This window comes from Toxoplasma gondii, chromosome III, assembly GCF_000006565.2.
Source record: "Toxoplasma gondii ME49 chromosome III, whole genome shotgun sequence".
NCBI classification, from domain to species: domain Eukaryota; phylum Apicomplexa; class Conoidasida; order Eucoccidiorida; family Sarcocystidae; genus Toxoplasma; species Toxoplasma gondii.
In genome coordinates, this window is record NC_031470.1 from 2,046,195 (window position 1) to 2,071,709 (window position 25,515).

General features: G+C 59.1%; 2 protein-coding genes across 2 annotated transcripts; both read left to right on the forward strand.

Annotated features, from left to right (window-relative positions):
• Positions 1 to 956: 956 nt before the first annotated feature.
• TGME49_254940 (MIF4G domain-containing protein) lies at positions 957 to 18,191 on the forward strand. Its single transcript, XM_002369507.2, has 10 exons — positions 957 to 10,583; positions 10,824 to 11,003; positions 11,785 to 12,137; positions 13,012 to 13,121; positions 13,557 to 13,715; positions 14,028 to 14,227; positions 14,814 to 15,628; positions 16,000 to 16,188; positions 16,673 to 16,847; positions 17,228 to 18,191. The coding sequence occupies exons 1-10, from the start codon at positions 1,455 to 1,457 to the stop codon at positions 17,384 to 17,386; spliced, it is 11,469 nt and encodes a 3,822-aa protein (XP_002369548.2). The 5' UTR covers positions 957 to 1,454; the 3' UTR covers positions 17,387 to 18,191.
• Positions 18,192 to 20,376: 2,185 nt separating this feature from the next.
• TGME49_254950 (RNA cap guanine-N2 methyltransferase) lies at positions 20,377 to 25,287 on the forward strand (the record flags this gene model as incomplete). Its single annotated transcript, XM_002369508.2, has 2 exons — positions 20,377 to 24,740; positions 25,101 to 25,287. 2 exons carry the CDS (start codon positions 20,377 to 20,379, stop codon positions 25,285 to 25,287), a joined length of 4,551 nt encoding a protein of 1,516 aa, XP_002369549.2.
• Between the last annotated feature and the right edge of the window lie 228 nt (positions 25,288 to 25,515).

Below are 25,515 nucleotides of genomic sequence, written 5' to 3' on the forward strand. Positions count from 1 at the left end.
GCCTCTACATTGGCTGACAAACGACTTTCGAAAAGAAGCAAATTCGAATTACTGAACTTTCGAGCACACCCAAGCTACAACTCTACTCGATCTACGCTATTCGGGGTACTTGTGTAAGAGTGCACGTGTTTGCGGCCCACGGTTTTGGAATTCGAGACCGGACACCCCTTTTGGCACGGCAGGGGTTCTGGTTTGGGGTCTTGAAGAAGAAACCGACGGCCTACAAACTGCGTGTCACTGCGTGTCGCAGGTGTAGACTTTGGATCGCGACGCACACCTTCGATGGTACCCTTTCGGCGAATCCTCTCCGTTTTTTACCTCGGCGTCTGCTGCACTTGATTCCCGAGAAGATCCATCGAACTCTCTCCATAACTGGATTTTTGAGGAGAAACAGGTCTCACCGGTTTGTGGAGCCAACGGACTAACTGGATGCCACTGCAGACGAAACGCTCGACGTGGATTGCCTTCCAAGAGACTGTTCGTGGTTTGCAACAAAGCGAAACTGGACGACGAGCGCACAGCCCCGCCGGGAAGACCCCCCTCTGTGTGTCGTGGCCTTCCCACGGCGAGGGATAACCTCTCTCGCTTCTTGCACATGGTACGCGAATTTGCGATTTGCGCACTGGTGGGTCTCTCGGTTTCTGTCGCCTTATATTTTGACGGAAGCCAGGCTGGCAACCAGCAATCGATGGCTACTCTGAACCCTGTCTTACAGTGGCGTATTGCCCTTTGTATATAAAGCCTTTTCAACAGCGTTACGCAGCGAAAGTTGAGAGCACGAAAGGGCGGAAGACGAGTAGTTGATGAGCAGCTTTTTCTCGTGTCCATTTCGACCGGAATTTCGCTCTGTCCTTTCGGACCAGAGAGATCTCTACCATGGAATAAAAAATAGTTTGCGTCGATATTCCGCTGGCCTCGTTTTTATGCGTTTCGTTTCTTTTCTCAGTCACTCTCTTGTCGTGGGGGGGCACACGGAAATAGTTTCTCGCCTTTGAGGGGGAGAAGAATTTCGAGTCTCTGCTTCCCATTCGTTTTGTTTTTTTCTGTATCGAATTTTCGTCGTGTTTTCAAGTCTTTGAGCGAACTTTTTCTTCGTTTCTCGTTTATCGTTTCGTTTTGCAGTGTCTGTCTTTCCCTCCGGTTTAAGACCCTTGTTCGACGCGGACGATTGGACGGTGATTCATGCGGCAATCTTACTCGTGTCGGTCCACGCTCCTCAAGGAGACGCCACCCCGCCGGATTTTCGCGTGTCTCTACGAAGAAAGACGACTAACTGCTGTGGTTTCTGAATCAACGGAAAGACGAACCGCTCGGCGGCCCCTTCCTCTTGCGGCTATGTCATCGGAAAGTTGACTTGTCCTTCGCGAAACATCGCCGGACCCAGCACGCAGAGTGCGGTTTTCGGAAGGGAATCTGGATCCAGTGGAGGAGACGATGATACCCCAGGTTCATCTATGTCTTTCTTTGCTGTGAACGGCGGAGAGGCGGGTCGGCGTCCACCGTTGGGAGATAGGCGAGGAGAAATGGTGAGAGGCGGAGGCGGTAGAGGCAAGGCAGCAGTAGTTCACGAGCGAGAGGGAAGAGGGAGACGCAATCCGAGTTTCGCTTCCCATGAAGAGCGCATAGCCGGGGGTCGCCCCTCCGGAGTTGCCATGTTCTCTCACGACGGCTCAAATGTATCACGCCCACGAGAAGAGTTGCGCCATTCCGGCAGGGAAGAGGACCGACGAAGACCTTCGCTTTCCTACGCTCCCGTACACACCGCGCCAGTCCGGGGCAGAGGCGGGCCTCGCGGGCCGACGCGTCCCCACGTAGGGGGCCCCTCGCAGGCGCTGGCGGGTCACAGCGAAAACCCAGGCTGTCCACCTCTGCTCTCTGCCGCCTTCGCGGCGCCACAGCACGGCAACGTGCGCCCCAGCATCAGCCGCGGTGGCCAGGCGCCTCTCGAGCGCAGACCTTCCGGAGAAGAGACAGGCCCGGGTGCGCTCCACTCTGTCGCCCACACGAACGGGCCCTTTCCGCGGGCCTCGGGACCTCCTGGACCGGCGGGGCTGGCACCTTCCGGCGCGACCAACGGCAGTGACCGAGAATCCGCGCAGTCCGAGGAAGTGCGCACTGGTGCTCCCCTGGGCGCATCTGTCCCCGCGGGCCCCTTCGGCTTCCACCCTGGGCCCGTCCCCAGTTCGCTCTGCGGGCCTCCGCCGCCGAGTCCTCCTGGAAGTGTGGGGTGTCTCCGACCGCACTTGGGCGGAGACGGCGCACGCGGACCCAACGGACCCAGAGGAGAGAGAGACGGCCCGCCTCTCCACACTGGCAGGCCGAGCCCGGCTCCACACGGCGGCCCTTTCGTCCCGAGTGGAGACCACGAGAGAGACCGAGTTCTAGGCGTACCTGCAGGCGGGATGGGACCAAGCAACGGACCCAGCCGGAGCGTCGGCGGGGCTGGACCCGGAAGGGCCTTCGAGGAACACTTGGGCGGCAGAGGCGGGCGGGGCGGCGCGCCTCTGGGCGTCACCAGCCCAGAGGGACTGGGACGCGAGGACGCGCACTTCCCAGGCGACAGAGATGCGCGCCCCGAAAATGGCCCGGTACCCTCCCACCCGCGTAAACTCCGCGGCCCCCCCACAAACTCCGTGGGGGGGCGAGGCCACGCGAATGTCGACTTTCCCGGCGGAGCCCCAGGAGCCTCGCAGCACTCTGGCCAGGGCCTCCAGGGGAATGTCGACCAACCGCGCGGACCGCCGCACCCTGGCGACATGCAACTCATGGGCCCGCCGATGCATCCGCCCTTCCATCATGGGCGAGAAGGCCCTGCCGGTCTTGGCAACGACATGGGCCCTGGTATGCGATTCGTCATGGGCCACCCGCACACGAGCGGCGTGGCAGTGATGCCGGGTCCCGGCGGACCTCATCAAGTCGGGCCAGGAGGCCCGTCTGGAGGCTCCCCGTTCGGGCAAGCCCCACCAAACGCCTCGGGAGGCGAACCGATGTTGGGGTGTGGCCCGAATATGTCGCTACCCTCGCAAATGATGATGCCGCAGGCAGGATCTCCTCCGCCCGGAGGGCCGATCCCGTCTCCGGCTGATGCGCACCCGGGAGGCTTGCGCCTTGGACCCCAAGGCCCCGTCGTTGGGGTTCCAGGCTCGGTCGTCTGTGGGGTCGGCCCCATGGGCGGCCCGCCCGCAGCAGGCAGCTCGGACCCAGGGATCGGGCTGCAAAACGCGCCGCCGGGGATGCCCGGCGTCGGCCAGGGTATTCGGGGGCCCCCAGGGAGCAACGGGCCACTGCTAGGCATGGTTGGGCCTCTTGTGGGAGTGGGGCCGCACGGGGTAGTCGTTGGAGCCATGGGCGGCATGGGGTCGACGAGCGTGGTGAACCCGCCGCCTCCGCGGAGACGGAATGTCTTGGACATTCGCGACCCGAAGACCGGAAAGCTTGTTATTGGCGGATCGCTGCTAGATGGCGCGGGCGGCTTTTTGGCGGGTGAGAAGGAGGCAGGAGCGGGGGATGACGACAGGGAAGGTAAGGGCGACGCGCAGGCTCAGAAACAGAAAGATGAGGCACAGGCGGGAAGGAAAGACAGCGAGAAGAGACCGTGGTCAGGGCCTCGACAGGGTGACGGCGAGAAACCGGGAGACAGTGGACTGAAGGATGCAAGTTGTACGAAGACTAAACGCGGTGACAGTGCAGAGACGGTCCCGGTGAGAGCCCTAGAAGGAGCAGGACCTGCAAAAGGTAAGGGAAGCGAGGCTACGCGTTCCTTCTCTCCTCTCGTGGAAGGTGAGTCGCGTCCATTCGGGGAGAAGAAGGACTCGAATGAGAGAACGGACAGGAAGAAGGACGGAGAGAAAGGGGCGTCGGAGGTACGCGCAGACGGAAGCCAGCGCCGGAGGGGCTCCTGTCGCCAGGCTAGCCGGGGGCAGGGCCAGGAAGAAGATCGCCGCGGAGCCGAGAATTCCCCGGTGGCACCCGGAGAGGCTTCCAAGCAAGAAAATGCCGCGGGTCACAAAAAGAAGGACGCGTCGCCAGCCGAGTTGTTCGAAGAGAAATCCGAAGCCGACAGCCGAAGAAGTTTCTCGGGTGGAAGCGGAACAGACGAGACTGTCAAGACGGCGTCGCATGGCGGAAACGCGAATAAGAGAGAGCGAAGAAAGAGCCAGAACTCGGGAGATTCGCCGAGTTTGCCGCCGTTTCAAATGCAGCACAGTCTGCCAGTCCCGACGAGTAGGAATCGCTCTGGCGCGGCGAACGCAAAGCGAGATCCGGCACAGGGCCAGGATTCTGCATGTTTGGGGCTCGGGGACAACGGAGACTCTACAGCATCTGCCCGTGACGCTACACTTCCGAAAGAGGACTACGCGAATGGACTGAAGAAACAAACGCCTGTGGAAGTGTCACAGGCGGAAACTCCAGGACTCACGGTGGGCTCCGTAGTCCTGGGCCCTGCACCCAAGAGAAACGCTGCCTTCGAAAAGGAGCAACATTCAGGGGCAGGCCTTATTCCGGCGACGAGTGGGCCCGGGTGGACGGCTGCGGGTTCTGGGGTCGACAACGTGTCCCAGAAGGGCACCCAACAACAGTCTAAAGGGAAGGGTCGCCGGGGATCGTTTACCTTCTCGATACCGGAGGAAGAGGAACCGAATGTGAGTCGTCATTCGGGCTACGGGCCCAAGCGAGGCGGCAACGCGGTCCCTCCCCCGCCCCCGGGGGGCCATCCCGCGTCTCGCTCCGGCGCCGGCGGGAGTGGGTCTCAGAAATCAGGGCGCGACGGCTCTGCGTCGTCCCGTTACTCTGGAGAAAACGAGTTGTCGCTCGCGAACACCCCTCCCCAGCCCGCGGAGTACGGCGGATTCTCGCGGGCCTCTTCGAGCAACTTCCAGGGAGGAAAGGGCGCGAACTCGCCGCTGCGTGGGGGGAACGTTTTGCCTGCTTCGTTTTCGACAGTCGGCTCGGCTGGGCGTCAGTCAGGCTTCAAGGGCCAGGAAGACAGAAACGTCGCGAAGAAAGGCAGCCCGCTTTCGGCGAGAGAGGCGCGAGGCAAAGACGGCATGGGTCCTCACGCGAATCCGAAGAGGCCGGGCGCAAGAGCGGACCGCGTCGCGGCCGCTGCAGGCACTCAGTACGGCCAGGTGCCTTCTTCTCCCCTGAGTGGCCCCGGCGAGAAGGAGGAGCTTCAAATGCCTCTCGAAGAACTGAATTCGTGTCGACAAAGTAGCGAGGGCTTTACGCCCCCAGAGCGAAGCGATAGCAACGCTAGTGGCAAGCACAACTCTCAGAAGAACGGCGAAGGCCGACAGCGTCGCGGATCCTACGGAGAGCGAGGAGACCAAATGAAGGGCCCGGGAGACCGAGGGAGCGTCCGAGGCGGCAGCAGCGCAGATCAGGGCGAGAGAGGCGGAAATGTGGGCGCGGTAGGCTTTGGAGCCGCAGGGAACAACGGCCACAAAAACGCGGCAGGGCGCGGCTGGCGAGCGGGCGGGAAAGTCCAGGGCGCCGAAGGCCCGCTTTCCTTAGAGACAAAGACACAGCAATTAAGTGCGAACAGCGCCGCCACTCCAGGCCCAGCTGCGACCCCTCCGGGCCCGAGAGGCGTGTGGGGACCGAACGGCAGGTCGGCTGGAGGCGCCTTGATGCGTGCACATGCGCATGCAGGGAGAGGCTCCGGGCTGGTGGCGTCGTCCGGGCCGCTGCAGAAGACCCCAGAGAAATCTGGAACCCATCCGGGAGTCCCTGTGTCTCCGGGTAGCAGGGGCCAAGGCCAGAACCAGCGGGCGCCGATGCCAGCCAGCGAGACTGAGAGAGAAGGAAACACGGGGACTCAGGGCCGCGAGGAGGCCAGCACGAGACGAGGTAGCACCCAGCGGCCAGGGTCTTCGCCCCTCGTTGCGCCGAGTAAATTACCGCCACCTGGCGAAGGGGAAGACAGCGACCCTGGAATCTGCAGAGATGCAGGCCGGGAAGGACCTGGACGCGGGAAGGATGCCGGGCCTCGACAGAGAGAGACAACGCCGTTGCTCAGGAACAACGGCGTGCCTTTGCAGGGACCGACACCGCGATCTGGAGGCCGAGGCGGCCAGGAAGGCGGTCGCGGAGGTCGAGACCGGCAACTCGGGGGCCCATCGAAGATGGGCAATAATGCAGGGGGAGAACGAGGCTTGCATGCGTCGGGACCTGCAGGAGAAGGGAAGATGTCGATGGCTCACTCGTCACCAGCACTGCGGCCTCGCGGCGGGCCCCCGTCAGGAGCGCCGGGGAGCCAGGGCCCAGGCGAGAGAGACGGCCGAGAGACGTTCTCTTCGGACTTCTCAGTTTCTTCGCAGAGTGAAGGGCGAAGAAGCGAGAAAGAAGGCACGGCGCCTGTGTATCCACACCCTCCGGCGGGGCCAGTGCCGCACCACCAACCGACTTACGAGGGCTCTGGGCGATTCGTTGCGCGCCCGCACATGCTCGTGACGAATGAGCGGGACGCGAAGAGCGGCAATGTTTTTGCGGGGCCCCCGATCATGACTGGTCCGGCGGGTCCGCTGCTACAAGGCAGTGGGTCTGCACCGCCCTTCTCGGGCTCCTTCGTGCCCTACAAGGCCGGGCCTCCCCACAATCCGCTCTTGTACCCCGGAGGAGTTGCGCCGAACGCGGGTCCCCAAGGCCACAGTCCGCCGTTCGCCTTCCCGCCGTCGTATCCGGGGGGCAGCGCGCCCCACGGCATGGGCGGCCCGCCTTTACCCGAGGGGTCTCACGGCCTGCGCATGTTCCCGCCCCAGCCCTTCCCGCAAGGTGTGGGGCTCGAGGGCCCTGGCGCGGACTTCATGGACGGGCGCGCTGCCCAGAAGCAAGGGAGCGGGCCCTGCGGAATGCTGCCCGAGCAGGCGGGGACCCAGGGGTTCTCAGGACCGTCTGCAACTCCGGGAGAAGGCGAAGCCTCAGCAGACGTCCCGTACGACACCGGCGTCGCAGCCGGGAACGGTGGGATGCCTTTGGTGCCCTCTTCCGGAGAACTTTCAGGATCGAACATGCCCTCGGGGTCGCCCTACTACTTTTACCCACCGGGTGCAGGAAGCGAAGTGCCTCTGGCAGGTGCGCCCCCCGCGGGGCCTGTCCCACTCGGCATGATGCCTCACCCTGGATCGGGCCCCCAGCTCCCGTTCCTGGGCCAGCCAAACCAACAGGTGAACTGCATGCAGTTGAGCGGCACGGAGAACGCGAACTACCCCGAGAGGGACGCCCCACACGCGCCAGGCGCCGAGCTGCGCAACGGGGCGCCGAGCACTCCCGGAAAGGCTAGAGAGACGGGCGGGATGGATGGCGAAGGACTGCCCCATCCTGTGGGACACTTGCCCCCCCAAAATGCCTTTGCTTTGGCAGCGGGCACGGTTCCGTTCGGGTACCCGCCTCTGGGAAGCGCTAACTCAAACTCGGGCAGAGATGCGACTCTCGGAGACCCCCAGAGCGGCGGTGGCGTGTATGGACAGCCGCCAGTGATGGGCGTGGTGCAGCCCGACGTTCAACACCCCCCGCCTTCAGACTTTATGTCTCGGAATGCAACTCCGAATCTCTTGGCAAACCCGTCTGGGCCGCATCCGCACGTGCCCTTCCAGGGGTCGGCGCCTCAGGCGCCTTTTCCGCGAGGAATAAGCCCGGAGCTGGGGACTGGACTTCCACACTCCGGCGTGGGAAGCAGTATCGGGCCCCACAGCCGCCTCATGCAGCCGGGGCTGTTGCCCCCTGAGGGCATGGGGATGGGCGTCCAGGGATACGGACCCGCCGGCAGCAGTCCGCAGCCAGGGAAGCCTGGAGGGACGGCTGCGCCTCTCGAGGTGTCTCCGGGGTACGTGGACGGCACGGGAGGCGGGGCTTCAGGGTCCACTCGAGGCCCGTTCGGGATTCAGGGATCTGCTGGCCTACAGAGTGTGCGAGGCTCCGCCGCGACGTCCCCGCGAAAGTTTCATGGACACCAGGGCGGCCAGCAATCGGAGTCTTCGTCGTGTGACCGGCGTCGGGGCAACAGCAGGCGCATCGAAAACCAGCCGCTGAAGCGTCGAGAAGGAGACGACTCGTATTCGCGCCCCAGCAGCCGGAATGGACGGTTGCGCTCCGATGTGAATGGCCCTTCCCCTGCTCGATTCGTGGGCCGAAACCAACCAGGCAGCCAGGCAGATTCGACCTCGACGGCGGGGCCTCCCGCGCCTCTTCTGTCAGGAGCTGGCCTCGTGTCGAACCAAGGAAACGCGCTTGGTGGCGCCGGACCGATGGACTCGGGGTCTCTCGGCGCAGGCGCGTATTCCCAGCCGGGCGCCAATGGCGTAGACGGCCCCGCACCCTTCCTTGGGAGCGCCCCAGGGTGCCCGCCGTCGCCCGTGTACTCGCCCTCGCCCTACGTTCCGGGGTACGCGGGCATGGGCCGCGGCGTGGCGTCTGCGGGCGGCTTCGGAGGGCTTGGAGCCGAACCGGGGCTGCAGCGCGGCGTGTGTCTGGTCGAGAGCGCGAGCTACCCCGGCGCGCCCATGCCAGGAGGAATTCAAAGTGTGGGAGCGGGCCGTGGAAACCTGTACAGTCGGTTGATGTCTCAGAGCTCAGGGGCCCCAGGAGGCCCTGCGGGCCACGGCATCATGTGCCACTCCGAGAGTCCCCAGAGACGCCTCCGAAAGAAGGTCACCAACGTGCCTCTTACCGAGGTACGACGAGGGTCGCTTAGCTCCTGGACTGAGGGCTCCCGAGTGGAGTCGGAGGCAAGCGCAGACTGCGGCGAGGCTCTCCTGCCGTCCAGCCCTGGTATGCCTCCCGCTGGGATGCAGGCTTCGTCCTTTACAGGGAAGCAGACGCAAAGACAGGCGGCGTCGGGCTCGGCTTCCGGAGCAGAAGAAGGCACTGCCGGTGTTGAAGTCGCTGCGGGACCTTGTCCCGCGACCCCCACATCTGCGTCTACAGCCCCTCCCTTGTTGGCGACGCCGGGGCAGGGACAGGAGATCCGGCAGTTAGACGAGAGGACAGAAACGAAGAAACCCGCTGACGAGGGGAACACAGAGAGAGAGGAAGGGAAACGTTCCGCCCCCAGTTGCGAGGATGGGGCACAAGTGTCATCGGGCTCGAGTTCGGCCCCGGTGGTCGCCCAAGAGGAAGTGACAGGAAAAGTGGCAGAGAAACAAGAAGGCAGGGTGCTTTTAGAGGCTTCAGCGGAAGCCAGCGCGCAGCCAGAGGGTACGGCCAGTGACTCCCGGGAAGCTTCGTTAGCTGCAGATCCCTCAAGTGAGGATCAGAGGGAGAAGGAAGGCAGACGCGAAGAACATGAAATTCCGGAACCAACGGAGACACAGGAAGACACCCCAGCTGCTGAGCCATCTTCTACGCTTGAGGAGTCTCTGCAGGACGACACGCAGAGGGAAGGAACGGCGGAAGTCTCCGCTGTGGCCTTCTGTCCAGGAGAGGAGACAAGAGAGGACGAGAAGGACGAGCACAAGGAGGAGAAAGAGGAAGCTTTCGTGGACCAGCAGGAGGTGGATGCGGGAGAAGAAGATGAGGCAGATGCCAAGCAAATTCCAGAAGAAGAGACCGAGCAAGAAACGTCTCGCGAGTCGGTCCTTGCTCCGGCACGAGCGAGAGAAGATGTGAAGGGCGAGGAAGCAGAAGGCCCTGAGGAGACCAAAGAAAACGTCGCGGTCTCTGAGGAAGCACGAGAGGAGGAACCCAAGGAAACGAGTGGACTGGAAAGAAGAGAACCGACACCGCCCTTCGTCCCAGATACCGAGAATTCCACGAAAGCGGAGGTACAAGAGGAAGGAAAGCTGGAGCTGCATGGGCCAGAAGCGCGTGACGATGAAGGCGTTGCCACTTCCGATTCGCAGGACGTGGAGTCTTTGCGGTCGTCGGGTCTCAACTCGCGAGACGGGAGACACCAGGTGCGGGGCGGCATTGTACACCCGCCACCGGTCTCTGCTCCGGAAGAGCGGGCCTTCTACGAGCGGGCCCGGGGGTCTACGGCAGGTCTCGTCGGGGTGTCTCCGTCTTCTCAGCGCGACTCTGCTTCGTGCGGCGCCTCGGTGCTCAGCGACTTGTCTCCGATATCCCAGACGAAACCTGGGTCGCCCTCGCACGCCACCTTTGCGACCGCGCCGCCCTACGACAAGAAACAGCTAGTTGGGCTCTTCCTCGCTCTGAACGGCACGCTTTCGCCTCCGGAGTGCCTGGGCCGAATGCGTTGCGTCAGCCCCGGCGAGGCCCAGGTCGGGGGAAAGCGTACGTCGGGCGCCAAGGACTGGCTGGCATCGAAGGCACACAAACAAGGTGGAAACGCAGGAAAATCCAAGCTTGGGAACGCGGGCAATGACCGTGGAGCCAATGCCGGAAACGCCCACCTTCTGGGCTCTTCCCCGGCGAACACGATGTCGGGGAGTCTCTTTGGAAAAGGCGGCGCCCAGGCCGTCAAGGGCGGCCTCATGGGACGCGGCGGCCGGGGCTCAGGCGGTGGGGACTGGCCTCACATGGGCGGAGACAACTTCGAGCGTGGAGCTATCGTCGAGAGATCCGGGAGTACTTGCAGCTCCAACGGCGGATGGCGAGACTCCGCAGCAGGCAACAAATGGAGAGAGGTAAGCGTCTGTAGGATGAGGGCCTTTTCCGCCTCGCCTTCGGGTGCGCTCCTATGAAATTGGCATGGCTGTTTCTACAGTTGATGAAGTATGCACAAGGAGGCGTTCACGTGTATGCGGGGAAAGGAAACAATACAGTACCAGCGAGGCGGTGTGTGTGTGTGTGAACTTTTCCGCAAGTTGAGGAGTTGACACGGCCACCAGGTACCACGGCTGTGTTTCTTGTTTTCCTCATCTCAGGAGAGCGCGGCACTAGCTCGCCAGAACAACGCATCTCAGGGTGGCATCTTTGGAGCAGGTGGGACAAGCAGAGGCGGACACCAAGGCATGGGCGGAGACACTTTCTCGCGGCTGGGCGGATTCTTCTCTTCGCGGCCGATGCAGAGCAGCGGCAATGCTCAGCACGGCGCGTCTATGCAGGTACAGAAAAGGCCTTACAGAGCAGAGAGGGGAAGGGGCTTTTCAAAATGTAAACGACACTGGAGCGCATGGAAAAAAGCAGTGTGCAGTCGCGGACCTTCATGCCAGCCTCAGAGGCACTGCTGCCTGTAGTTCTGTGACACGTCGCTGTCATGCGCGCGGTCGGTAGATGGACGCTTCGTATTTTGAAGAAAAACAGGAATGCTAGGTCTTTTCCAGTTCTTCGGCAGTCAGTTCCACTGCTTTTCTGTCATGTAACACACTGTATGACCCATTCAATTTGGTTTCCAGAGGTTGTGCCACTGCATGCGTACATCTCTTCACACATATTACTTACATTTGTGTATAGATCTGCTTATACGTCTGCCTTTCTCCATCAGTTCATCTTTCGACTTGTATGTCTCTTTCTACATCGATCAATCTCTTCACCTGCATCCCTCCGTCTCTCTCTCTGTCGAGATCGATGTAGCTATCCATTTCCCTGCATGTGTGTCGATGTCTAAGTATGTGTGTGTCTGTTGGTTGTCTCTCTTCACATGTCTGTTTATATGCCAATGTGTAGTACGTTCAATTCCGCGTCGCTTCCCGAAGAAGCCTCTTGCAGAGTTGTTCCGAGATATAAGTTGGGGGGGGGAGGTATGCGCGCGGGAGCTTGGGTCCTTGTGAGACGGTTTCGGATTCCGCATGGAACGCCAGCTGGTCAGTTTTCTACAAACGTCCTCGAGCAGAGGGCGTGCAGAACGACTCGGTCGTTTTTCCACGTTTGATTCGTTTGTCGCAGAGTTCGCCGTCGCGAGGCCCGGAGTTTTTGCTGAAGAAGCAGACGCTGGATCGGCCTCAGCTGCTCCGCCGCTCGATTAACAGCCTTCTCAACAAGATGTCCATTGAGAAATTCGTTGTCGTGGCGGAGAAGATTGCGGTGGAAGGAGAGTCTCTGGAAAACGCGGAAGAGCTCCAGATGCTAGCGGACCTGGTCTACGCAAAAGCGGTGACGGAGCCGGAATACAGCGAGACATACGCGGACTTGTGTCAACTTCTAAAGTGGAGAAGTTTGGATTTCGACAAAGAGGGCGAGGAGAAACAACTGAACTTCAACCGCGCCTTCGTCAACCGGTGTCAGGAAGAGTTTGAAGCGTAAGTGGGGGGGAAGGGGAGGAGGAAGAATAGGAACTTCTCAAAACGGCTGCAGCAGGCAAATGCGGTGGCGAGATTCACCAGTGACGGTAGTTGTGGCCCAAAACGGGCATGAAGAAGTCCGTCGGAGCTGCGTCGAAGTGGACTACGATGTGTTTCTCAGTTTCCGTGGAAGCAACGCGCCTTTGTTGAAACACGAACGCCTCCTCCATAAAGTGCGAAATTCAAGTAGTGACGGCCTAACTTTGTGTGGTTAGATGGAGCATGCGTTAAAAGATGAGTTCTGTCGAAAATAACTTAGAGAGAGACGGACTTTGCGCTCGTGAAACAAGCCGAGGGGGCACCTGCTTCTCAGTAAGGCGGATACGCCCAAACAGAGAAATGTGAAATGCGTTCAAAACACGCACAGTTTGCGAGGAAGTGCATGCGCGCGCGTGAGGCGAGGGCAGAGCGCGAACTTTCGTGGTTCTCCCCAAAGCAGGGTCTCGACTGTGGTGGCTGGGCACTAGACTGTTTAAACGATAGCGATTTGAAGAACATGCCGTCATTACTTTTTCTACCATGTGAATCTGCAGTCAGTAGGGCTATGGAGGCAATGAGGTATGGGCGTTGACCGCGACGACACTCTTTAATATGTCTCTCTGTCTGATATGGGAGATACGGGTCTACATCGTGGACCATTTGCAGGGAAAAACGTGGACAATAAAACGTTTCCAGTGTAATGTGCAAGCGTAATGCAGCGTTCAGTCTTCTGTGGTGGCCATTTTCCCCGCGGCACTGGTCTTTCGTCGATGATGACAAGAGGACTAACATGTCACCGTTTTGGACTCTTTTTGTCAACGCGGCGACGAATTCGTCGGCATTTGCTCTTCAGGCTTCAGGGCATGCAAGCGCTGGAGGTGACCGAGGAAGAGCGTGCGCAGTGCCACTCCGAGGAAGAAGTTCAGAAGTTGACCAAGAAGAAGAAAGACAGAGTCCTCGGAAGTGAGTCTTTAGACTCCACGCATGCGCGAGTTCTGTTGTGTTTTTTCGGGGTGGAAACTGCCGAGGTTCGACTTCTCGGATTTGTGGAGTTCTCTGGGACTGTTCATCTGGAGTTTAGTATTCTAAAGCGATAATGGCCGAACTCAATTTTGCGCCCTTGTGTCTCTGCACCGACAACCGGGAATCGTTGACAGGGGTCGGCGTCTTTGCATGTGCGAAGAGTATTGTGGGTGTTCGCCATCGGCATAGTTCCTCTCTTCTCAACATGTCTTCAACTGGGGAAGCCTCTGATAGGGGTGTGTCGGCACTTGAAGAAGCTAGAGTGGCATGCGCGTCTTGAACCGTATAAACGCCAAGCTTCCTTCCTTGATTTCGGTGTCCCGGTCCATCTGTCGCGCGTGACTGTGGCAACGGTCTTTTGCCCCTTCGTTGCAGACATGCGCTTCATTGGAGAGCTGTACCTCCGCAAGTGCATTGCCCCGAGCGTCCTGAAGGCTGTCGTCACTTCGCTGGTCTTTGGAGACTCTGGGGATCCGGACGTCTACCCCGATGAGCACTTCGTCGAGTGTCTCACTGAGCTGTTGATAACCATCGGTAAGGCGGCTGAATGTGGGGTGTTCTTCGGCGTTTTGACTCTCGCCTGGGTCCGGGAGTGTCGTCTCGAGGTACTCTCTGCACGACTCGCCAGAGACGTCGAGGAACGAATGGGCGACGAGTCGAGAAGCTTCTTTTCACAAGATGGTAGAACCGACTCTGGAGGAGTCTGCGCATATGTGTGTGTTCGGCTCTGCGCCGCGTAGACGGTTCGTGCCGTAGAGACTCCAGGTGTTTGACGGTAGGACCCTTTCGGCTATGGAGGAGTGTCGTTTCTTCCTTCGCTTGCATTGACTCTTTCTGCGCGTGCAGGATTCACTCTTGAACAGCAGCCGCAAAGTCAGCAGATGCTGCATGAGTTTATGGGCAAGCTTCAGGACCTCCAACAGAAGGCGAACTACAGCAAGAGAATCATCTACAAGATTCAGGACGTTTTGGACTTGCGGACGCGAAATTGGACCAAGAAAGTCTTCAAGGAAAGAGCGAAATCCGTCGCTCAAATTCGTGAAGATGTGAGGCTTGTGCTCTGGCCCAGGCGTGAAGAAAAGCCCTTCGTGTTTACGCAGGCGTGACTGCGTGGACGTAGATTACGCCGCACACACAAAACTGCGACTTGGCTGGCTAGCTAGCTTTTTGAATAGAACAGCGAAAGAACCTATCCCAAGTCCAACAAGAGTAGCTCAGATAAATCTTGAAAGTAAAAAGAAGTATGAGCTTACAATCCCCGAGCACATCATGCTTTACCAGACCACAGGTTTGTTTCAATGGCAACAGATGTCCTGAAAGCCTTCGAAGCCGCCACTGGCGCGACTGTTCCCGTCGGTGACCTTTTCTTTGCGTCAGAGAGAAGTTTCGGGTGACTTCAAATACTAGGATGAAGTAGTGCCGTTACAAGTATTGAAACACAGCCAGCAATAATCAAAAAGTGAGCGTTGTATTCGAAAAGATCTATGTTAAAACACCGAAGTGACGATGTTTCTACTTTTTCCCCTTGTGTGTATAGTCGCGGCGTGTTTGTTTTACGTCATTCTATCGAGAAAAGCTTCGGTTGCCGTCAAAGGACTCGTGCCTTCTCGTTCCGGCTGTGTGCGTGTTCAGGCGATGCGCGACGAACTCATGGGTGGCGCAATCCACCTGGCCCAAGAGGGAACGTACACGATTGTGGGGCGTCGAACGGAGGTACCGTACGCCTACTATCTCCACGAACAGCGAACGATTTTCGAGAAAAAGAAAGCTGCCAAGAAAGCCGCTGACGCGGCTGCAGGCGCGGGAAGTTCCTCGTCGTCTTCGTCGTCCTCGGCACCGTGGCCAAATGCGCCAACAGCATCTGGAAGCGGCGTCTCGTCTCCTCTGCCGCCGACTCCCGGACAGCCTGAGCCGGGGGCGATCTTTGGGGCTTCGTCGCCAAGCAGCGACAGCCTCGTACCCTCGCCCCCCCTGCCAGGCCCGCCGTCGCCGTACAACGTGGGGGCCCACGGCGGACCGACTTTCGGTGCTTCGGCGGTGCCGCCGCTTATAGCCCCGCAGGCGGGCCCTGGGGCTGCGGGCGCGTTGGGCGCCAGTCCGGGGTCCTTTTCGGGCCCGGGTGGCTTGGGCGCGCACGGTCTGGGGGCCACTGGAGCAAAGGGCGGAGCCGGTGCACCGCCGCTTCTTGGGGGTGCCCCGCCCGCTTTTCACCCCGTCTCCGGGCACCACAGCCTCCCGCGCTTCGGGCCCGTAAGCGGCCCTAGTGGAGGCGGTGGGGGCAAGGGGCTAGTTGGCCCCCGAGGCGGGAGTGCGGGGGGGCCTGGACTCATGAACGTCGGCGCCGAGGCCGCAGAGACTCCCCCGCCGGAGCCCTGCGAGCCCCCGGAGCTGAAGAAGGATGTCGAGCTTCTTTGTTTCGAATTCGTCAGGGAGGACAAGCCTTTTGCGTAAGTGAAGGAAGCGGCTTGGACCTAAGAGGGAAATGGGTGAGAGAAGACGGCAAACAGAATGAGAGCAGGGACGTCTGGCGACTGCTGGTGGTCGACCTGAGGGTTTCAAGGGGCGTTTCGAAATCAAATGACAGACATGAGATAGGTAAAGGATTTGGGGCAGAGGAAGAAGAAAGGGCGCGGCTGCCGTTGAGAATCGATGCTCGTTTTTCAAACAGATTGGAAAAATAATGGTACGATTAAGAGAAAATACAGTCTCGGCGGTGGAGGACGGCCTCTCGAGAGGCGCTGCGTCGAAGGCGTGTGAAAAATCTCTGAGAAGGCAGGGGTTCATCTGTCACATGGTTGCATGTACGTTTCCGTTTTAGGGATTTCTGGCAAGAGTGGAAGGCCCTGAAGATGCCCAGCTCGACGGCACGAGAACAGTTTCACGCGTTGTGCGCCAAGGCAGCCGATGATTCTCACCCTGAACGATCGGCGCGTTACGCGGAGCTCTTTGGTCTCATCATGTGCGAGCAAGTTCGGTTATCGGCCACACTGCGTCAGTTTGTCGACGTGTAAGTTGATAAAAATGGATCGTCTGTCCTCTTTCGTGCAATTACAGAAGGCTTTCGATTTTTGATCCGTTCTATTGCCAACGATACTTTTGAGCCCCAGCCGTTTTAGGGCTCTCCTGTGTTCCGGATGACCGATGCGTTCGACTGCCTTTTCGTTTCCTCGGTCACGTTTCGTACCGTTGCTTTTTCTCATTTTGGGATGACAGTGTTCTCGTGCCACGGCCGCATGTTGTCGTGCTCCATCGCCGCTGTTGCGCCGGTATTTCGTTGCGTTCTTTGTCAACCTCCCTGTTTGCATCTCTCCTTTTCGTGTGTCGTCCGCTGCGCTAGAGTGATCTGAACCGTCTGTGTCTCCGTCTTGTCTGGTTTGCGTGTGTGTGTGTGTCGAGTTGTCTGCTCGGTCCGCGTGCTCGCGGTTTCGTAGCCTCAGGCGTCGCCCTCTTCGCGAAACGTGATTGTCTGCCTCTTGCTTGTTTTTTCTCAGCATCAACCTGAACTTCTTGCCCCAGCTCGAAGACATGGCGCTTGACAACCCTCGAGTGGTAACGCTCTTCGCAGTGACCATTGGAACGATGGTTGCGAGCCCAAACTTCACCAAACGCCAAGAAGCATGCATGCCTTTCCTGCAGGTTCCCGCATCCGAGGATGTTGCCTGGGATGTAAGTCAGAAAGAAGGTTCTCTCTTTTCATACGTAAACATGTTCATAGTTCGTGTGTGCATTTACGTGTCATCTTCTGCTCTCAAGGCTCAATTGTTCGACCTGATGTACATTGGTGCCCGATCTGTAGGTGTGCTCCAAGACCGCATCGGCCTAAGCACGTATACTATATATATATATATATATATATAAATATATCTATATGTGTACCTATACATATATATGCATATACATATATGTATGCATATGCATACGCATTTCCTCTAACCACGTACGCGTGTACGGACGTGGTGACAGACATTGTGTCGTTGTGTGTGGCGCTATGTAGGGATGCCAGTTTGGACGCGTTTTTAGTTTGTGTGTTGATTGTACCTCTTCAGTTCCTTCATGCAACATACGAGGAGGTGAAGAAGCGGGTGGGCGAAGAGAGCGACTTGAAGCTGGCGTTCATGAAGAGCCTGATCGAAACTTCGTTGCGTAGACAGTTCCCCGACCAGCCGGACTTTGTGGCAGAGAAGCTTGCGGCGCTGGAGGCGTGAGCGTGCGGCGTGTTTCTCGCTGGCGAAAGCAGGTAGAAAGAGAAGTTCTCTTTTTAAGAGGGAACAGAAACGGAGGCGAGGACGCAGAGGCGAGCCCGGGTCAAACGTAGAGGGAAGCATGCGTCTGTTTAGGTCTTCTGTTCGTTGGCGTTCCGCGACACGTGCTTGAGACAAAGGAAGGCCTCATGGCACCTGCAGGAAGTCTGTACAGCTGTTTCTGAGGGCAGAGAGCGGGACCTCCGTTTTCGGGACAGGAACGTCGTGCACTGGAGTCGCGACCTCTCAGCTGATCTTGTCGGACACAAAAAACAAGGAACTACGTCTTTGCGGAGTCGGTGAGAGAGAGCAGACTGCAGAGAGTGCCACTTCAGGGCTGTGGGAGTCTCTGCGCGTGAAAATCTTGTCCGAAATGTCTGCTTTGTTTTCGAAAGGTTTCACGAGGTTCCACGTCGAGTTTGGGGGCACTGTTCTGCCTGCCGAGGGAAGGAGCCGGATGCATTGAGACAGTGCATGCGTCCGACAAAGCAGGCAACTCGCCTGGCGATCCGCTGTGTCCGAACTGTCCATTCGCGTTTGCTGTCCAGTTTTCCGTTGTGTGTGCGTGTGTTTTTATCCGATACTTTTCGCGAAGTGTAGTTCAGAAAAGGAAAACGGTTACAGTGACACAAACGGGAGGCGAGAGAAAATGAAGAAAGAAGGGATCATATTCGCGGGGATAGTCGTGTTTTTCATTTTGGTAGTGCATCACGATATACAACGCGAATTCGTGGTTGCTTAAGACCTTCCTCCTTATGCGGCTGCCGGCGTTCGGTATGACACGGAATCTAGGAACCGGCCAAGCTGCTCTACTGGAGAAGTGGAACACGCGAAGAGCCTCTTTCCGATTCTGAGAAAACGGAAGGGCACCCTTCAACTCTTCCGTAGAACCTGTGAAACTAGTCAGTCTAAGGTGACGCGGCAGCCAGGGCAGTACTGTTTCACTGCCTCATGGGGAAAAACGATCATCTAGAGGAAAATAGGAATATAAACAACGGGGACGTGTTTCAGTCAAGGGGAAAAAAATTCAAGGAAAACCAGCCTGGGCCTCATGGGGTCTGAAGCTGCAGTCGACCGACGGACATCCTAGACTTGTAAGCCGTTCTAGCCACCTACCACTCACCATCTGAGGTGGATGACCGTTTTGCTGAAGCTACTCTCTGGACGAAATAGATATTCCCACTTACTGAAAAGGCCCTCTGTAAACAGGTGTACACAAAACTGTCCGCCAGTAGAGGCTTTTTTCCCGGTTGATTTCGGAGAGTGGATGAAACTGGTAACAAGCTGGGCAGGCACCAGGACGCTCACATTTCAATCTTTAGGGAGTGGTACTACTAGCAGTGCTTCATTTGACTGACCACTGGGGTTTTTCCCTTTGTTATGAATGCTGGTGCGTTATAAGAAACAAGCAGGATTCTTCTTTCTATCGTGCTGTACAAAGAACTACACAGAAACGCGCCCTGCTATGCAGCCACTGTTACAGTTTGATTCTCGGCGCAGGTTATTTCTCGTATCCTAATCTGGCTGATGAGATGGCCTCAGAAAGAAAGTCCAAAGAGCCGGAAGATGAAACGCAAGCGGAGCGGGGGAAGCGCAGAAACACAACGTGTTCGCTGTCACGAATGATTTCAAAGAACTGAAGAAGCTGTGTGTGCAAGGACGGGGAGCGTAATAGTGTGTCTGAGGCTATGGTAGCTTACAGTCGGCGCATCGTGCAGTTGAACGGGGCATGGGGGAACGTTTCAGTTTTTTGACGCTGAAGGGTGTAGTCATCAGTTGTCTGTTGTCTACGGTTCCTGCCTCCCGCTCTCGTGTTTTTGAGGCGTTTCCCCGTATCGTTTGTTCGACCGATCCTCGGTTTTCTCGCTCTCCCGAAGCAGCGTTCTGGAAGAACGGAGAAAAGCCTCTTTCGTCACTTTGAAAGTGTGGCGGACCCCAAACAACCTGTGACCCAGAAGAGTGTGCGACCCAACAGCACACCCCAGAACAAGCTTCTCGCGACCACAGAGGAGTTGAGACCCGCCTGACGGCATCTGCCAAGAAGTTTTTCACTTTTGTCAACAGGGAGGGAGCCCCGGAACGAGAATTTGGGAACGGTGGACCACATAAATTGCGCACTAGGTCCTTTTCTGTGGTTGACACCGTGGGCTGTGTAGGCTCTGCCTCAAAAAGTTGGACGACGTTCTTTTTGACCCGACGGCTTTCGCTTTGGCTGAAATCGTTTCGGTTTCTCCTTTTTCCCTCTGTCGCTCCTGGATGGCGGAAACCTGTCTTTGGTTACACACGCGAAAAAGTGTGGGGATGAGCATTTTCTCGGGATCCTGCAAGTCAGCACAAACAGAAGCCAACAAGATGTCAAGATGAGGCTTCGGTGGAGTCTGACGAAGCCGTCACATCCTGTGGCTTCGCACAGAACGCATGCAGAGCCGTTGAACTGGTAGTTTGTACTACATGTGCCGTCGCCGGATTAAATCGAACTTCCTTGAAAATTGAATGTGCCGCGTTTCGTACTTTTCTTCCACACAAAGCGACGTCAAGACCGTTTGCATCATTGTTGTCCAGGGACTGTACCTTTTTTCCTCAAGTTTGCCGCAGGTCACCGGCGATGTGTTTTGGGCAGGTCATTTTGCGGGCTGTCGGACGCGGTTCTGCATCTCTGCTCCGACACTTGCGCGCGTCCCGCTTTTTTTCAGACATCTGAGAATTTACCCTCTTGTCGAACTTCCTCACTTCGTCTTCGTGGGCCGTCAGTCTTCCGTGTTTCGTTTGGCTTCCCTCCTTGCTTCCCCGCATCCCCCACCTCGTATTTTTTGCAGGTAAGTCCAAGTTTTTCGCCCGCTATGAATCCACTGTCCGTTGGCTGCTAACCATTGCGCAGACTTCGTTTCCGCGCGACTGACCTGCGAATTCAACTCGGTTTTTCAGCGTCGTGTCTTGTCACTCTTTTCTTCGGAATGGCGCTCACCGCGCCCTCAAGTTCCCGTCCCGGCCGCCCGGGTCCGCCGCCGCTTTGCCCTCCCTCTCTGGCGGCGTCCAGCGTCCTCACCCCGGTGTCGGAAGATTCCCTCTCTCCAGAGAGTGCCTCGTCTGTCTACTCGCTCTGCGCCTTCGTGGATAACACCTGTGCTGCAGCCACACAGTCGGCGGGAAGTCGAAGCGAGGAAGTCGGTGGTGAACCCATGGCTGAACAGACCTTTTTTCCCGCGTACCCTGTGTCTGAACCGTCCGCTTTCGATCTGTCCGCCGCCTGCCGCTGCGGTGCTACGCACTCTGCACCGGTCCAGTTGCCCGACGCATCGCCTCTCTCGTCTCCGGTCAGTCTCGGCCACTCGTTTTCCTCTAACTCATCGTACCGTCGGTCTCCCCGGCCTCCAAATTCCCCACACACGCCTGCGAGCGGCCTTGCTGCCGCACTCTCCGCTGCTCAGCCGCCGGCACTTTTCCTCCCGGATTCTGCGCGAAACGCGAAGCGGAAAACGCGCCTCGACGGCGTGTATGTACACCCGGACTCGACTCGCCCGTCCAACACCCCCCTCGCGTCCGGGTGTTCCGCAGGCGTTCCGGGGCTCCCTGCCGCCTCGCTTTTTCTTTGCTACACATTGCCGGAAGAACTGGAGCAACTCTTGCTGGATCCGACTGCGGTTCCTCCGCAACGAAAGCCGGCGACGCCGCGAGAGTCCCGACCGAATGGCACTGCCGAGGCCGGCAAGCAGACGACGGAGACCGCTTGTGACAGCCTGTCTCCCGTCGCCCCACACCCTCCAGACACTCCTTCAGAGGCTGTTTGCGAGACCACATGCGAAGCAGCTGCCTGTGCCATGCTCGCTGGGGCGGCGCCAGACAGCGGGAGCGAATCTCCGAACGACTTGGACCCAGAGAGAAACAATAAGGACGTTCTTCTGGCCGCGGAAGGGAGCTTTAGACGGAGCGAAACGCCTGACGTTGAGCGACCCCCTCCCGGGGGGCCTGCTGCTCGACAGCAGCGGGTTAGCACCGTCCCCCCCCCCAAATCCAAGTGTCCGGTGGCTGCCTCTGCGGGAGCTCAGGACACAGAGCTGCATGCTTTTAACTTAATCACGTCTTCCTGCGCAAGACAGAAGATCCATTCTGCGTCTGTCTTTGACTGCTGTTGCTCAGGCTACTCGCTTGGAGCAGAAGCAAAAGACTCTGACGTCTCTTCTGTGGCGCAGGTGCGGCCGAGGGCCGATTTCCTCTCCGCCACTGCCACAGACGACCAAGGCACCAGAAGCGTCGTTTTAGACGCCGCCGACGAGACGAAGGCTCTGGACTCCTCTGAGAGAGAGCGACTCCAGTGCAACTCGATTATTCTGCTTTCGCGGTGGACCCGGTACGCAGAGGTGGCCTCAAGCTTTACCCCCGCGTCGGGGGTCTCCTCACGGGCCTCGCCGGTGTCCCAGGGCGCGCCGAGTGCGTCCTCGGCGCGGTCTCCGACTCGAGCCGCTGGCAAGCGCCGCTCGAAGGAAAGGGAAAGAAATTCGACGTCACCGGGACTCGCTTCTCACGCGGAGGAAGAGAGAGTCGCAAACAATTTTGCCCTCGAGCTGCCTCTCAGTCCACAGGTGCCACAGGCCCCCGAGCCTTCCTCGCACCCCCTCGGAGTCCTCATGAAGCACTTGGACCAGCTGTGCCCGGCGGAGTTTCTTCTTCTCGCCAAATACGTCAAAGACAGGCTGCCGTTCGCCGTACAAGCGGTCCTCCACGACCAAGCAAGCGAAGACCCCTCGGACCACAACTGGAACGTGAACGCGTTCTTCGATCTCCCGGCTTTGGAGAGGGACTTGAGTGAAGCGCCGCTTCAGCCGGGGGTCTCCGCTCAAATCCAGGGAGACGCCCCAGAGAGGCGTAGCACTGCGACCCCCGCCGCGAAGGAGGCCGCAGTCAAGAAGCAAGCAGGTTCTTTTTTCAGGGAGGCGCATCCCTCGCTAGCACGACGCTTCCCGGTGTCGCGTAGCGACTTGGAAAAGGCCGAGCGGTTCGGCAGCGACGTCAAGGTCGAGCGCGGAGTGGGCTGGCTGCCCACGCCCCGAATCCGGAGCGCGTCGCAAGTCTCGGAAGATCGTGAAGAGCAGGGCGAAATGGGAGAATCTGGGGGAGTGCGGGGATGTCGAGGCGCGCAGAGCCGTCTGGAGTTCAATTCTGCAGGACGTCACGGCGTGGTGGCTCCCGACTTGCCGGACGCAGGCGCCGACGCACTCTCGGGAGCGATGGAGGAATTGCAACAGCAACTCTGCGACCTCCAGATTCGGACGGGCGCGACGCCGGCGTGTGTGGCTGTGCCCGCGGCTCCGCCCCGCCGCTCTAGGGGGCTGAATCCGCATGCGCCTCCGTTCCGGAGCATGAGAGCCGCGCACCTGTCTCCGGGTTTCGTCCCGCTCCCGCTAACCGCCTCGCCTGTGATGGGCGCGAGCGGCTCCGCGGCCCTGATTCTGCCTCGCTGCCCCGCGTCGGTCTCAGACGCGCATGCAGAGTCAGTCTCGCTGCGGCTCTTCCCAGGCGCGGCAGACTCGGCCCGCGGCGGGTGCTCGAAGGAGCAGCTAGGCTCGGGGGCTGTTGACTGCGCGCGGGTGTGGAAGAGCGAAAACAGTGGAGGTAGGCGGGACGAGGCGTGGGGAGCAACATTCGCGGAACCTAGGGACATAGAAACTGACGAACTGGAGCTGATGCGGGCCCTTGGACTCCCCACTCAGTTCGCGTCTTCGCGGAAGACCACGCGCCAACGCAAGCCACACAGAGAGGCCAAAACCGCCTGTGAAGCCTCGCCGCCGGCGCCGCTTTCTCTTCACGGCTCCGACCCGACGGCCTCATGGGGCGGGCTGGAGCCGCCAGAGACGCAGGCGACGGCTACCGGGGTAAATGCGGAATTCGATGGCGCTTTCGAGAGAGACCAGGCTGGCATGAGACCCACTCGAGCTGGAGACGAGCGGAGGAGGAAGTGCGGGTGCGGGACTCTGGCGGAAGCATGCAGACAGTTTCGACAAGACTCCGCAGTGCAAAGCAAGTCCAACTGGTGTGGCAGGCGCGAGGCGCCCCTGAGGGGGACGCCTGCGGTTTCCTCCGACTTGGCTCTCCCGCCCGGCTACGACAGCGTCGGCAACACCACAGACTCTTCGTACTACAGACTGCGCTACACGCTTTTCCACAAGTACGACGAAGGAATGCTGCTGGACGAGAACGCCTGGTTCGAGACGACCGTCGAGTGCATTGCAGCGTACCTCGCGTCCGTGCTCCGTGAGGTGTCTGTACACGCCAGAATGCAGAGTCCGCCAGTCTCAGGTCTTTCGACTTGGAGAACGCCGAGGCCCAACGCACGGGTAGCTCTTGACTCAGAGGATCTGCTGTCTGCGAAGAGTGAACGAGCGCCTTGCGGCCAAGCCAGCAAGGCCAGCAGTTCAGAAAGTTGTGTCCGCAGATCCGGGAGTGAACTTGGAAACAACGCGTCTGGTGAGCGCGCTGTTCTGAGGCCGGCGATCACGGAAGGGCGCTCGGATGCTGTGCCAGCGGAGGAGGGCAGAGAGTCAACCACGCTTCTGGGGGACTCTCTGGGCGAAGCCGATGGGAATAGCGGCTGTCAAAGAACAGTTAAAAGACGAGCTGAAGAAACAATCGGGTCCGACGACGAGCCGCCACCTCTTCCTTTAGTGGCAATGGATGGCTGCTGCGGAGCGGGCGGAAATGTGATTCAGTTCGCGCGGTTTTTTGATGCATGCGTCGGCGTGGACTGCGACCTCGTGAAAGTGGCCATCTGCAAGCACAACGCCTCGCTGTACGGGGTCCGCGACCAGGTGTACGTACACCACAACACGTTGGCTGGCTGGCTGCGGGAGCGGCAGGCAGCGCGGCGCGAGCTTGAGCGAACGCGGCATCTGTCGACAGACGACTCGAGCGACGAGCAGACAGATTTCAACGAAGGCGTAGACAGTCTCCGTTGCTTCTGCTGCAGAGAGTTCTCCCGCGTAAAGTGCCCATTCTGCGTGGGCCAAGCAGAAGCGGCGGCGTCCGGGTCGTGTGCGTTTTTCTGCGAGAAAGAGCGCCGCAACGAGAGGCTCTTTCGAGAGGCATTGGAGGCTGTTAACGCTTCCCTCATCTCTGGGGAGCTGGCGCCGTCGCGTCCCCTTTCCCAACGAGGCTCGCTCCTCACAGACATCGCGTGGTGCTTCATGTCCCCGCCGTGGAGCGGGCCGAGCTACTCAGGCCGACGGTCCTTCCGTTCGCAGCTCTTCTCCGTGGCGGGTGGTCAAGATGGAGGCGGTGGAGTCGGTTCTGCGCACATTCCCTCGCTCGTCAAAGCAGCGGCACGGTGAGTGTGAAACATGTTCGACTGAAGACATGGGACGCGCGCTGTCGCGACGTCGGCCTCAGCGACTAAGCATCACCGTCTGTGACCACGAGGTCGAGAAAGGACGCTCCTCTCTCCTGCGCGACACACCGCCATGGGTTTGCTCGGATCATGTGGTTGTGACGCACGGCCGCTGAAGACGACGCTGTCTTCCGCGGGGGGTTATCGGGTGTCACTACAGCGCCCACGCACAACGCTCGGTGGTGCTGTGTTCAAAGCCGGCCCCCGTTGAAGTTCGGATCCACATTCGTCGTCTGCGCCGTCTCATCTCGGGGTTATCGGCGCTTTTCGGCTGTTTCTGTGCCTCTCTGCGGTTCGCAGGATCGCCCCCAACGTTTGCCTCTTCCTGCCGCGGTCGACGAACGTTCACGAACTGGCGGCCTTGGCTGTCGCCCTTCGCTTCCCCCTCCTCGAAGTTGAGGTCCTGTACTCTCACTTCATTGACAGAACTTCTGGCGACCAGTCCCGGTCTCTTTTCCCGAAGGTCGGTTCTCACTTGCCCCGCTGAACAGAGAGCACCTTGTGCGGCGCCACTTTTTTTTAGAAAACCGGTGGTCGGCAGTGTGGATGTCGCCAGCGTGTCAGGCTCTGTTCAGCCCCCACTCTGTTTTCACACAAAACCCAATTTTCGGACTTTTTGTCGCTCTGACTCGCGCGGCGGCTTCCCGACGGCGCGGCACCGAAAGTTCTAGATGTGTACTGGAAGATTCAACACTTGTATAAAACTGAGCAAGAG